Consider the following 14,334-nt stretch of genomic DNA (forward strand, 5'->3'; position numbering starts at 1 on the left):
CAGACATGCCCTTAAAAAGAAAATGTACATTTCCTTCTCTTCGTTGGTTGGCTTGTTGTCTTTTATCTTCCTCGTCATAATAGTTGGTCTTTGTTGCCTTTGTTTGACTTTGAAATCATGTGTTGGTTTTTCTTTTAGTGATGAAACCACACCATACGTCATAAAAGAAGATATAAACAAGTCATTTACAAAATACATGGTTCACTCTTCGTATGTTCACTCTGTTTTTTTAATGTTGGCAGCGGAATCGGGCAGCTGTCGAAAAAATAAGTGTTTCTTCTCTGGATTTCATGACCCAGCCCTTTGTATTCATTTGCAAATATTGGACGATGTATGTCAAATGAAACCCTCTTTGAATGCTTTTTGTTGGAGGACTTGTGAATTACTTTGGTAAGTAATCGGGTGTTTTGGCCATCAAATATTGATCAGTGATTTAACACTGAACATTCGTAATTGTTTTCACTGACAACGCTTCTTAGTATTTTGACTGAAACCGTGTATACCGGCAGTTTTTGTTTTCATGTAAATGCATAGCGAGGGCATTTTTCAATTTGTAAATTATTTAATTATGTATTTATTTATTTGAATCATTCTCCATTTAATACAGGTCTTGTGTAAAGGTAGAATAATAATAATAATAATAATAATACATTTTATTTGTGGGCGCCTTTCTAGAAACTCAAGGACACCTTACAACAAGCAGTTAAAATCACGAGTACAATGTTAAAAACAACATCAAATAAGATAAGAAAAAATACAAGAAAAATTAATAAATAAATAAAATAATGGCTTTATGGCAGGGGTGTCCAAACTTTTTGCCAAGGGGGCCAGATTTTATGTGGTAAAATGTCGGGGGGCCGACCTTGGCTGACATTCTTTACATTGAACAACAATATTGTTCAACAAATTTTAGTAAGCCAGTCTGTTTCACATTTCCATTTTTATTTTAATTTCAACAATCTTAAGAATTTCTTTTGGTTCTTTTGAAACAGGTATATCACATGCAACTGCTTATTCACTTGACTTTTTCTTAAACAGAAGTCTCCTGAGTGCAAATTGATTGATTTGAAACATAAAATGTATCACCATGACTTTTCAATAGTCACAAAACCTTTGACTCGAACAACAGGGAAATGAACAAGCAATACACATATCCACAACTGCAAGGATCATTTGAAATATGACATATCAGTCAATATAAACACGGAATGATGTCTTGTTAACTCGTGAGTGATGCCCTCTAGTGTCTAAATGCTATTACTCATTTAGTGAATGGTATTACTCATTTAGTGAATGGTATTACTCATTTAGCCACTAGAGGGAAGCAGTACTCTATGAAACATCACTCACCAGTCTACAAGACCTCAGTCAATGCAACACGTGTTCCATTGCGCCCACCCTGCGGGCCAGACGGCACTGACTTTATGACAGGGGCCGAGGGCCGGATGAAATTCGACCGCGGGCCGGATTTGGCCCGCGGGCCGGACTTTGGACATGCCTGCTTTATGGTCTGAGTGAATAGGCTTGTCGAAACAGATGTGTTTTGAGGCTGGATTTGAAGTTAGTGCAGCGATGGCTGTTCGAAAGTGCTCTATAAATACTGTTGACTTGACTTGCGAAGGTCAGCTGGGAGTGAGTTCCAAAGCTGGGGAGCAGAGCGACTGAAGGCTCTATTTCCCATGGTGACGAGGCAAGCAGGGTGGACAGAGAGGAGGACAGAGGAGGAGGAACGAAGAGAGCGGACAGGCGTAGGAATATGGATGAGGTCAGATAGGTATGGAGGGGCTAGGTTATGAATGGAACCCAGCAATATTGGTCATGGTCTCGAATCCTCAGTGTTCATGCACAGACCCCGCCCCCCAAACCCCCTTCTGGGTCTGACCATAAGCCTTCACCTCATCAGCTTTGAGCACAAACGCGTCTCTGGTGTTTGTTTGTGTCTGCAAAGGAATTCGTTTGGAATTGTCATTGTGCTCCATTGCTGATGTCAACGTTGTGGAATGCAAGTTCCTTTGGAACTATATTTGAAAGTGTGTGCCCCCCCCCCCCCCCCCCCCCCGCGGCAGATTCCTCATCACTGACAGTGTGGCGGTAAAAAACAAGTGCTTCCTCAGATACGGTGGCGGCCCCTGTTTGTTTGCTCTGTTCGTGCTCGTAAAGTGAAGGGTGCATGGTGGGGCATGCTGACAGGGTAACAATAGTGGTGTGTGATGGTGGTGGTGGTGGGGGGGGTGTCAACGGTCAGTCTTGGAATGGAGCTACTTTTCTGTGATGTAATGAGCATTCGCTGCGAGGAAGTGGCCGTCCTTCCCTCTCCTGTTTGTGTCTGACTCCTTTAATGGCTCTGCTGATGTCATCTCGAACGGCAAATTCCCCTGACAGCTTCCTGTTTGTGTCCCCCCTTTCCGTGTATTTCCCTCTTTCCATTCATCGCTCTGGAACATTTCTATTTTCTCAGAAGATGCAATACAATACTTTCATTTTCATTTGTTAGCACTGTCTGACCACCATGTAGTGTTTGTCCGTCAGATAATAATCCAGGGACTTTTCCTGGGTGGAATTACCACTCGAAAAGTAAATGTTTCTTTTTCCCCCCAACATGTTCCATGCTTGACGTCTTGAAATGTTAAACTAGGCTTGAATATATGCAAGTGTGTTTCTTCAAACAATGTGTCTAATGGTGATATAAGTTGTTCATGGTTCTCTTTACTTGTAACGGGGTAGTACAAGATAAAACGCCACATTTACTTTGAAAATTAATGAATAGCCACATAATTTTGGTCTATATACATTAGTCCGTGAAGGCATACCTTTTCGGACAATAACTTGTGTAGAACATTTCATCCAATACCCAAATCTATCAGTACTTGGTGAATTAAAATAAAGTAAAAATGACTGCCTCTTGTCTTCACCATGTTGAGAATCTTTGCTCTTCCTCCCAAAATGGCGCCGTTTTTCTTGACACGAAGTAAATGTTTGATCGACAACTCTGGTGGGATGTCCTTTTCAACGCTCAATATCATAAACACGATTTAATTGGTTGTTTTTTATTGGGCATTTTTTAATGCGGTACAGAGATCATCATCATTCAGGTTAATTTAAAAAAAATCTATATTGCCAAGCAGTGTTTTTTATTGGGAAGTGACATTTATTTTTCTCAAGTTTCTCTTTTAAATGAATCTCTGTCCTCTACACGCCTGCAGGGTCAGTCCCGGCGGAGGAAGAACATGACCGAGTTTCTTGGGGAAACGAACATTCCCACACCGCATACGCTCGGGCAGATGGGTGGCTCGTTGCCCGGCATCGGCTCTGGTCCCGAAAGCTGGAAGAACCGAGCCGCCAGCCGCTTCAGTGGCTTTTTCAGCTCCAACGCCACAGCAGCATCCTTCGGCAAGGTAAACCTGTCCTGTTTTCTTCTTCTTCAACCAATAACAGCGTCTTGTGGGCAAGAAATTGAAAAAAATAACAAGAACCAGGTACTCATGTGACCACTTCCTTTTGGCTTTAGTGGCTTGTTGGCCAGACGTACCGAAGAGAGAACATTACAACAAAACGGTAGTAAAGCAACAGTGGGAGGAGGTCAGAGGTGCTGGTGGTGAGATCATTTCCCTCCAAATCTTGTCGGCTCAGATATTTTCCTGCCAGCAGTTCTGGAAATGAGTTGTCGGGGGAAATATTCCGCACTGGGTGTCCCTCATATTGAAAACAAAAATCATGCATACATAGTTATTTTCTCTGTCACAGTTCTTATTTTAACAGGAGAAGGCCATTAAAATTACATGCTTTATTTGAATTTGAATCCATTGTAATGCGCGCGAATGTATCGCCATGAAAAATTGTGTTGTTATGAGTACTACTGCTATTGTGCATCATATTACGAGACGGTGTTTCGGTGTAATTGTACATTATGCTTAGTTGATCACTATTTACTTGTCTGCTAGCAAGTTAAAACAATGTAGTGGCACAAAAAATAATGGACAAGTAATGGATCAAATCAATAAGTGCGTTAATGTTTGACAAATCAGCACCCCTGTCAGATATAAATCGTTTGAAGTGATTATGTCTCTTCCTGAGCTAGATTTAGATAAAGGGCAAACAGAAAAATGTTTGGAACAAATGTTGATTTGAAATTAAAAACCGTGTGATTGTTAATCTCACACGGTTTTTAATTTTCCTGTTATATTTGTCTCTCTGGTACTTTGCTGTCCCCTCTTGTTGATGTGGGAATAAATAACCTATCCAACTTTGTAAATATATAAAATTTAGAATCTAAAGTGGAATAGAATTGACAATGGAAGTGTTTGACAGCCAGCCCTGACGAGTGAAAAACGTTTGTTGCAACAAAGCCATCATAAAAACATTGTTCCAGCCCCTCATGTGTTCACATCTCACACACTGACAGATGTCAGATCTTGACACTATCTCTCAGTCACCTGTCATGGGTGGACTCGTGTCTATTCAACCTCACCGGAGCTTGAAAGCCTCCAGTGGGACCTTTTGCCCCCCCACACACACACATACATACATATCCCTTCGACCAAATGTGGATCTATGACCCTTACCCCTCATAGTCCTCCTCTTCTTCCGTTTGACTTCTTTCCCTTGAAGCCCATTGTTAGAAGGTTCTCCCTTTTCATAATCACATAAAGGGGCTCGCCTCATCATGTTCTATCGTAAAGTGTCGAACTATGTGCCCACCAGGAAGTGGACCGGCTGGAGCAGCTCCACAGCAAACTGCACTCGTATACGTTGTTCGGGCTACCCAAGGTGCCGCGGCAGCTCTCCTTCCACCAGGACTCCTGGGAGGAGGAAGATGAACAGGAGCCCGACTTGGTCCTGGAGGACAGCTGGCAGATGTTGTTGGACAACGCTGAGGTAATCCAAACAAATCGTAGGTCGACCAGCTGTCTCCATGCCCAATCAAGTCTGTCTTGGAGAACCGATATTAACATGCTCAAAGCATGTACGGTGCTACCCCTATGCTGTCACCTACGTCTAATAGCAGTTTGAGGCATATGCTTGCAGGTGCTTCACATTGAGGTTATGGTTGTCATCAGTGTACATTTGTATTTTTTTGGGGGGTTTTTTTTGGGGGGGGGGTGGTTGTAACTGTTTGGAATTTCCCATCCACAGTTTTTCATATTTCAACCTTGGTTCTTAATTGGTACGCCCACCTTCACCTTTTTTAACTAAGCTTGTGGCCCATGTCAATTTTATTATTTTTTGGGGGGTGGGGGGATGGTGCGGGCTGCAAATTGCCGTAGTTTTGACACCTCTGCTGCAGACAGCATTTTGTCATTGGGGAAAAAAAATTAAATTGACTTCCCGGTTTCCACTACTTCCTTATTGTTTATCGTCTGATTTCCCCGAAGGAAGTTTACATGCCCTTATTGCACTGCCATGAAGTGTAAGTGCATGCAGCAAGTGCATGACTAACTAAGATAGAAAAGAAAAGAGCATTCATTGCTTTGGGAATATGCCTAAGCATTGCATAACATACTGTAAATTTACATAGTCTGATGTGTGCGCTCTTCTCATTCTGAGAGCTTTTTGACTCACGTATATGTGTGTGTGTGTGTGTGTGTGTGTGTGTGTGTGTTTTAGACTTTGACAAGGAGACAGTTCCACCAACAGGAGGCAATATGGGAGCTGCTGCACACAGAGGCCACATACATTAAAAAACTCAGAGTCATCACTGACGTGAGTCCACCGGTACAACCGCTGTCAAGCAACACGCAGGCAGACGCACAGAATGATAGAAGTTGTGAAAAAGCTCATTGAAACGCCTTGTCTGGTGTGAAAATCAACATGTTTTAGTTGGAATGCTACTGAAGTATACGTTTAAAAAATAAAATAAAATAAATATAGTTTTTTTTCTACAGTACAACAGCTTGCTAGGACAGAAAGTATTTGGTTGTAGTGCATGCTGGATTGTGTGTTGCGCTGTTGAAACAAATCTGTGGATTTGAGCAGAATGCCACTGATAATGTATATTATCACACTCGTATTACTATACCTTGGTCCTGTTAAAAAAAAGAAAGTTAAACAGAGTCTTGCCTGCAGAATGCGAAATGAATGTGTGCCACCCTTTGGTCTATCTTCAAAATACTTACCGTAATTTCAGTATCTGAACATTGCTATTAAAACCTGTAAATGCCCCTGTCAAATTTCGCTTTGAAGCTCACAAGTAGCTAAATTCATTTCATGGTGTTAAGTTTGTTTACGTCTTTGCAGCTCTTCCTGTGTGGCCTGCTCAACCTGCAGGAGAGTGGCCTGCTCACCGAGGTGGAACCCACGCGGCTTTTCAGCAACATCCAGGAGATTGTGCGTCTGCACACGGCCCTCTGGAACCAAGTCATGCTCCCTCTATTAGATAAGGCCAGGCAGGCCAGGGCTCTGCTTGACCCCACCAACCTTCAACATGGATTCAGGACGGTAGGTAGCAGCTTGGAACAGGCCCCAGTAGTGTATCAAAGCCACGTCTTCTCAGTCACATTGATGCATTTCAATATTGTGCGTAATAGTGCATTTGTGGTGTTAAGGAAACAAATGTTATTTTCATTTTATTTATTTATTATTATTTGCCAAGTCCCGCTGGTACGTGTAGGCGCATTTTATTTGTAATTGCAGTAGCACCTTTCTTCCCCTGGAGACCCAAGTCAACCGTCCCAAATACTAAATGTCGTAGTGGGCACACTTCAGCCAACAATTCAACTAATGCTTGTATTCTGATTCTACTCTGTCTTAATCAAGCGATCCCATTGGCCTCACTAAACCTCTTGTTGCTTTTGCCTTCAGTTCGCCTCCAGGTTCAAGCCGTACATCCATTACTGCATGGAGGAAGAAAGCTGCATGGAGAACATGCGAGCGCTTCTCAGGGACAATGAACTCTTCAGGACCTACGTTACCGTGAGTCAATGCGGCCAACCGCCGATTATGTGTTCCATTTTTTTGTATGTAACAAGTCTCTTGTCTGTTGACAGTGGGCCGAGACGCACAAGCAGTGCAACCGTCTGAAGTTGGCAGACATGCTGGCGAAACCTCATCTACGGCTAACCAAATATCCCCTCCTGCTGAAGAGCGTGCTCAAGAAGACGGACGAGCCGCCCGCCCGAGACGTCATCGGTGGCATGGTACGAGGCACATTGATGACATGGTTATCCCACATTTATGGTTAAAACCAGCTTGCAGCCTCGTTAACGACAACGCTTGCCCTGTAGGTGGCCTCGGTGGAGGGCTTCATCGACAGTGTCAACTCTTGCATGCGTCAGCGTCAGGAGCGGCAGAGGCTGGCCACCATTTCCGCCCGCATCGACTCCTACGAGGCAGTGGAGGGCAGTAGCGAGGAGGTGGAGAAGGTGAGGACAAAAAGTATTGAAGCGCAACGCAGCTCACCTCTGGCGCATTCTTTCACAGCTTAAAAGGACCTATGGTCCTTTTTTTTCCACTAACGGTGTCAATTAAGAGTTGCAAGTTGGCATTCATTTTCAATCATATTGATTTGTTTTGGAGCAATCAATACATTTAAAAGCTGATCTCTGAACTGACCTTTTTCTTTGGCAAAATTGATACGCCTCTATGTCTTGGTGTTTTGTCAAGTCCCCACCATACGAACAACTTTAACCGGTATCGTCTTTCGATCCGACAAGGCTTTCTTCCACAGAATGAGGAAATGTGCAGCGTTTCTTGCGTCTCAGACATTTCGAGGGGTTAAAAGAGATTCGAGATTTTTTTGTCAAGCTATTATATAACCTTGAATTGGATAATATTACAATACAATACAATACAATGCATGCTGATTTATATCGCGCTTTCACAACAGCGGCAGCTGTAACAAAGCGCTGAACAAAACGGTTAACATTGAGTAAAATAATAAACACAACACATAACATAAAACACGGACAGTCGTGCAGTCCTAACCACTTTTCCGTCACGCGCTTCGTGTTTGAAGCAGTTTGAGATGAAAGAGGACAGAATCAAAGTGTCCTTTAACCAGTGGATCAGAGACGTCATGCTCAAAATGTGCACACGTCGGCTTCAATATTGTCTGAAAAATAACAGACAAAATGAGAACAGACACGCATATGAATAATATACATTCTGTACATAATGCAAATAACATTAGACCAACTCAATCCAACTCAAGTGTTCCCACTCAGATCCTCAGGGAGTTCAACCACTTTGACCTCATGGCTCCCATGAGAGGAACGTGTGTCGAGGAAACACGACAGCTTCACCTGGAGGGCGCTCTGAGGATGAAAGAGGGCAAAGACAGCAGGGTAAAGCCAATTTTCTCTTGCTTTCAATCGGTTTGCCTTGTTATTGTTGTCGTTTTGAAAATAATTATTGACCCTGTGTCTTCACGGTAGATGGACGTCTACTGCTTCCTTTTCACTGATTTGCTGCTCATCACAAAGCCTGTGAAGAGAGTAGAGAAGGTCAAAATCATCCGGCAGCCTCTCCTCATCCACAACGTCGTCTGCAAGGAGCTGAAAGACACGGGTGAGCTGCCACCGACAAGTGTGAATGCTCGTCTCCGTGGTGTGGGGCAGAGGGGGTGCCACACATCTTTAAATTGCTGCGAAACAAAGAAAGTTGAAGTTGTGAATTCATGACCTTTCAACTAGAAATATTCCTAGTTATGGACATATATATTTCATGGAATGTCAAAGCTTTCATAGAAAATGAATTGACGTGATACAAAAAAGCACCAATGTGCTTTTGAGATGAAAGTCTTTATTTTACTTTAGCCTGCCGCATTATGAAAACAAAATTCATACCCTTTTGATACATCTTACACTAGCCTTACAGCTAACTAGTTCAGCCTGCCTTTATAATCCACCTATGTAACATTTTGCCCTCTTGCATCTCCGAAGGCTCCTTCATCCTCATCTACCTCAATGAGTTCAGGAGCGCCGTGGCCGCCTACACGTTCCAAGGCAACAGCGCCTCCCAGGGGCGAAGCTGGATCGAAGCAATCTGCAACGTCCAGGTTTGCACTGTCGTCGGCATCCCTTCCGATGTGCAGCAGCGAGGTGACTTCGTCTAACTTCTCTTTTTCCACGACAGAACCAACTCCAGAGGCTCCGCAGCGAGGAAGTGATCCGGCTGCAGCATACTCTGACGACTTGCACGGAGGGCGAAGAAGAGCGGGATGAGGAAGACGAGAGCAGCAACTCCAATGCGAGTTCGCCATGTTTGAGGCACAAAGATCAGCTTAACTTGAGGTACTGGAGCGTCAACCCAGCATTCACGTCGCTGTTTAAACCAACCTGCGCGCCTTTTGGAAACATCGGAGCCTGATTTAGTCTTCAACATTTTATTTTTACTGGCAACACAGAGTATTGTAAATATAAAATGCACAGAAGTCCAATGTGCGTGTTTTTGGCAAGAGTAAAAACATTTTCGAGTGGAACATGTTGTACATGAATGTAATCTTTATTGAGCCCAAACGTATGTGGTACGTGTCTAAATTCTGCGTCTTTTAGTCCTGAAATTAACAGGTGTTTTTATAAGATCACTGCACCGAAACATTGCGTTATGTAAACATTGAAGACAATTTCATTTTCAACAAACCGAACAGACATGTTTTGCAAACGCCCGAGCCGATACCATACCTGCATGCTTTTGTTAACAATGGAGAATACGTAGCCTTTAATGAATCTAAACGTACGTTTTTGGTAGACGTCTGACAATTTATTCAAACGCACTTGTTTTGTAAGAGTGTTAAATCGTCAATTAACCTAATGTTTTTGCCTACGATGAAAATATTTCTTCAGGATACCTAAACTTGCAGGTTTGTTATTTGCTCTTTGGGAAAAGATACTGTACGTGTTTTTTTAAAAAAACATTGCAGAGAGTTTAGTTAAGTTTTGACAAACCTAACTAGTGTCTTTTTGTAATGAGCAATAGAGAAAGAGTCTTTGGGAGTGAATGAGTTACGGCAAGTCATTTTTGAATGCGCTTTAGAAACACTTTGTATCGGTTTGAAATTTCTTGCAGTCTTTGGCGACCCTGACATTTTTTCTTCTGTTTTCAGTGAGTCTGATGGATCCACTGAGACATTGTCAGTCATGGAAGCGGACGATGTGGCCGGGTCACAAACGTCTTCTGCCACCATCGTTAGCCTCGAGGGACTTGCCGACCTTGACGACGGCGTCCCCGCCCTGTCGGAAGTTGAGCGGCCCACACCTCTCCACGGGCCCTCGTCCGACGTATGCTCTGAGGTGGATCAGGAGGCGGATCCCGAGGGCGACGAGCTGGACCCTCAGTGCCGCTCTCTCTCCATGGACAGTGCCTATGGTACGCTCTCCCCGGAGTCGCTCCTCAGAGAACTTCAGCCCCCGCAAAGTGAAGAGGGGGGCACGCTGGAGGTTGAGGGGGAAGAGGAGGAAGACGAGGAGGAGAAGCAGGACTCGGCCTCGCTTGGCTCGCAGTCGTCAGTGGTCCAGCCGTGCAAACCTCGACGGCGGGCTCATGTACAGTCAAGACTCCACTGCCTCCAGAAGCTATCTACACTGGTCTTATCGCGCTCCGAGGACAACCTCCTGCAGCGCCTCCACGCCAAAACACCACCTTTGCAAAACTGCGCCGACCCGTTGCACGCGTCCTCACTGGCGCACAGCAAGAGCCTGTCGGAGCTACGCAGCAGCGCCGCAGGCCTCCCCGTCGATCTCCGCCGGGACGTCCTAGGCCAGGGCGGTCCATGCGTTGCAGACGCGGAAGTTAAGAGGAAGTCCGAGCCACCGGGAGAAACTTCGCCTCGAGCAAGGAAATCGCCACCGCAGCAGCACAAGAAGCTGACGCTAGCACAGCTCTATCGAATCCGCACCACTCTGGTCCTCAACTCGACACTTACAGCATCGTAAGTGCACGTCACGTACACCATTAGAAACACTACTCACCAAAAGTTACGAATATTGGACTTTTGGGTGTAATTCCAGTATTAATGCCCTTTGGTGAGCTACCACATTAACTGTGCTTAGGCACAAATTTGCTGATTTTCTGCACCCCAGTGATGATGAGAACTCATCTATTTACTGTTTTTGTGCTAACCGTATTGCTATGGCGCCATCTTGTGTCATGTTGGTGTCAAAGAACTGTTGTCCTCGTCTTGCTTTGGGACATTGCGAGACTAAGACTGCGAAACTAACAATTGACCAACAGTACTTTGCCTTCGTAGGCATAATCAATTTATCATTGCAGGCATAAGCGTTCGTCTTTGCGAGCATAATCAATCTATCATAAATAATAAGCGAATGTATGATAACTAAAACAATCAACCTGACATCCTGAAAGTAGACCTGAAATATCCCAAACCTTTGTTCGATTGATTGATTCATCACTTGTAGTACATTTGACTGACTTTGTGTGTTCCCACTTCCACAGGGAGGTGTAACCACCAAATTGTCTTTCTTCCCGGAGACACCACTGCACTCTTCCCCCCGCCCCCCTTCTCTTTCCCTCCCTCTCTTGACACCGCCCCCGCCACTCCGAGCACCCGATGCCATACCCCTCAACATCGAGCACCGCTTCGGTCAACCTACCCCACCCCTCCTACCCGCTCGCGGGGAGGCGGCGCCTAAGAGACTCTTTCACTGCTTGCACTTTGCAGAGAACGTAGCACCACAGGGGGCCGCCACTGACCTTGTCTTCTCTAGCGGAGGCGAGGGAGGTCCCAACCTCTCGAACGAGACCCAGAGTGGATGTTGTGACTTTTTGATTTGCTTGAACAAGAAGAAAGGTTAATTGCACATGTGTTTTGGAAAACAAGAAGAATCGCGAAGGAGTGAAGCTACATTTACAGTCACATGAGGAGTTGGCGTGCATGTTGCGTGTGTGTTTGTTTGAATGATCAATGACCAAAAGTGGACTACGCAACCAAAGAAGAGTCCATCAGGTTTAACTCTTAAGCTGCGGGCATTCTCGTTTGTTTTTCCTGGATTTCATTGCCAAGCAAGGTGGGAGGGGGCTCACAGGCCACAACCTGAACATGAGTAATCTGACAGCTTTGCTACACTACAATGTATCGAAACAAACACACACACACACACACACACACACACACACACAACAGTTGCTTGGCTGCACTCCTTTTTTTTTTTTTTTTTTTTTTTTTTGCTGGTCGTGTTTTTGCTTTTGTAGCAAGATTGAACACATTTGTTTGGAAGATGTTGAATACTCTGAGTGCACCAGCTCTTCCCAGGAGATAAAACGCGTTAACACTTAAATTTGCAAACCCCATTGAATTTGTCCGTTTACTTTTTTGTTTTGTTGCTGTCTAGTATTTATTTTGTATAAAGGAGTTTTAATGTCACACTGAAGAGAAAAAAAAACAACTCATGCTTTTCTCAAGAGTGAAGTCACAAGATTACGTTTGTAACGCTATGAGAAAAAGGTAACCATAATGAGGGAATGAGGTTGTAATATTAATAAATAAGTACCAGAAATCAGTACTGTCGAACCAATGTCAGCATAAAGTAAATACAAGAAAATGTTTACAAAAATAGTCGCAACACAGGAAAAAGTAAAAATATTTTCTTGAATTGATCGCATGACTGCAGAGAGAGTGAGACGATGCATTTTCATTTGCAAGTCTTATTTGGGATTTTTCCCTTGTCTCCGTGAGAATTTATTCATGTTACGATTTCATTCTCATATCAGTGTGACATTTTTTCCCCTCGCCAATATGGTCCAAATGCTCCTTTGTAATTTTGTCTCATGTTTTATGTATGAATATAAATAAGATGATGTTGATATTGTTGTGCTTCCAACATTTGTACAATCTTTTTGTTGACATAGTCTTAAAATGAATTTTCCTTGTTGGCCACCAATGTGCTGCCAATTGAAATCATGTGTTTCCTGACATTAAAAAGTGTCCTATGGGATAAGAATTTAAAAAAAAAAAAATCGTGCAAAAGTGCGTTGCAATCCCTGTTTTAAATGGTTTAATCCACTCTAATGGACACATCGCACATTAAAACATTTTGGGCTCAGACAACAGGTGGCGAAAGGACATTCCTCTTTTTAGGAGGAGGGCACGAAACGTCGCCGTCTGTAACCCATTACAGCAGCTGGAAGCCGACCCCAACGGTGGCTGTGTTGAAAATGTGTGCCCCCGAGTGCTCAATGGAAGGTCCTTCAAGACATCCTTCGATGAGTTTGGCGTGAAAGCGCAAGTCGCTCAAATGATTCTCTCAGACACACTGCAACATCTTGTACAAAATCTTCATAGCAGATTGGAAACTATTGCAGTTATAAAGACAGGAAGGGTATTTAATGTTGGTGGAAAGTGTCCTGGGACTTTTGACCCACCCACATCGATTGTTCTAATGTAAAACAAACTTGAGCCGGTCTCTTCTGCGAATCTGCTGAAGCGAACTTCTTGACAGCAAAGTTGGGCTGAAGCAGCGTGGCTGGCCTTGCTGTATTTACAGCTCATTATATCAGATAATCTCCAGATTACAGCATGTTGAGTACACATGAGCCACTAAACTCCAGGGTGGGGGGGAACCACAGCGACGCTCCCGCCTGCTGGATTTGTCCCTTAATCTGGACCCCAAAATCCCACCCACCCATCATCATTTTCACATCTGGACTGTGCTGGATTTACTGTTGTAATCCTTCACTTTAGAACTATTTTATTATACCTCGTTGGGCTTTTAATTATGAAAATGCAGCTTTGGTGTGAAAGTAATTACAGATCCTTGTCCTATTAGTCCCTGCTAAGTAATTAAGGTGGGACATATTCCGTTTTTCCTCAGTCTTTCGGGCTAGATGGAACACTTTTGGTCAACACTTGAGAAAAGGGGACATAAAAATGGCATGTCTTTCGAAGAATGATGTTCACGTTGCACATGAGGCCGGCAAAAGAAGGGAAGGGAAGGGCAAATGGGTTAACGCCACTTGCTGTGGCAGATGTCACAAAGCATGCTGAAAAAAGAAAAAGTCCGATTAACACAAAGGGGGCACTTTGACAAATCCCGATTATGGGAGCACTTTCCTTTATTAAACTCAGCCCCGGCGCTGCACTCTTTGTGCGGGAGGATTAAAAGCAGGTAGACACCATTGTCTGTCCAAACAATCCCCATATAAACCGCCAGCTTACGAGTCGCTGGTAACAGTTCTCAGTCTTCATCATCGTCATCATCATCATCCGCCTCCTCTCAGTCGAGATGCGGTGATTGGATTTAGGGCACTTCCAGTCCGGAGGCCAGGGGGGAGAAGAACAGAGAACTAGAGCGTGTTTACATATGTGATGATCGTGGATAAGTTGGGTGGCATATGGAGCGAGCGCGACATCTGGCCTCCATCAGTACCAGTTTTGACCTTTGC

The 14,334-nt window shown here is 44.0% G+C and overlaps 1 protein-coding gene across 5 annotated transcripts in view; it reads left to right on the forward strand.

The window, feature by feature from the left end:
• Window positions 1-12,893, forward strand: part of plekhg5b (pleckstrin homology domain containing, family G (with RhoGef domain) member 5b) — a 57,999-nt gene extending 45,106 nt beyond the window's left edge. For all 5 annotated transcript variants that reach the window (XM_052059400.1, XM_052059399.1, XM_052059403.1 and 2 more), the window contains 13 exons: window positions 3,204-3,395; window positions 4,702-4,875; window positions 5,605-5,700; window positions 6,235-6,435; window positions 6,799-6,909; window positions 6,984-7,133; window positions 7,221-7,358; window positions 8,160-8,279; window positions 8,370-8,502; window positions 8,877-8,992; window positions 9,070-9,227; window positions 10,040-10,864; window positions 11,389-12,893. In XM_052059400.1, coding sequence (XP_051915360.1) covers window positions 3,204-3,395; window positions 4,702-4,875; window positions 5,605-5,700; window positions 6,235-6,435; window positions 6,799-6,909; window positions 6,984-7,133; window positions 7,221-7,358; window positions 8,160-8,279; window positions 8,370-8,502; window positions 8,877-8,992; window positions 9,070-9,227; window positions 10,040-10,864; window positions 11,389-11,398 — 2,424 coding nt within the window. In that variant the 3' untranslated portion in view covers window positions 11,399-12,893. The remainder of the gene's footprint in view (window positions 1-3,203; window positions 3,396-4,701; window positions 4,876-5,604; window positions 5,701-6,234; window positions 6,436-6,798; window positions 6,910-6,983; window positions 7,134-7,220; window positions 7,359-8,159; window positions 8,280-8,369; window positions 8,503-8,876; window positions 8,993-9,069; window positions 9,228-10,039; window positions 10,865-11,388) is intronic.
• Window positions 12,894-14,334: the final 1,441 nt, after the last annotated feature.

Source organism: Hippocampus zosterae, chromosome 2 (assembly GCF_025434085.1).
Source record: "Hippocampus zosterae strain Florida chromosome 2, ASM2543408v3, whole genome shotgun sequence".
Lineage (NCBI taxonomy): Eukaryota > Metazoa > Chordata > Actinopteri > Syngnathiformes > Syngnathidae > Hippocampus > Hippocampus zosterae.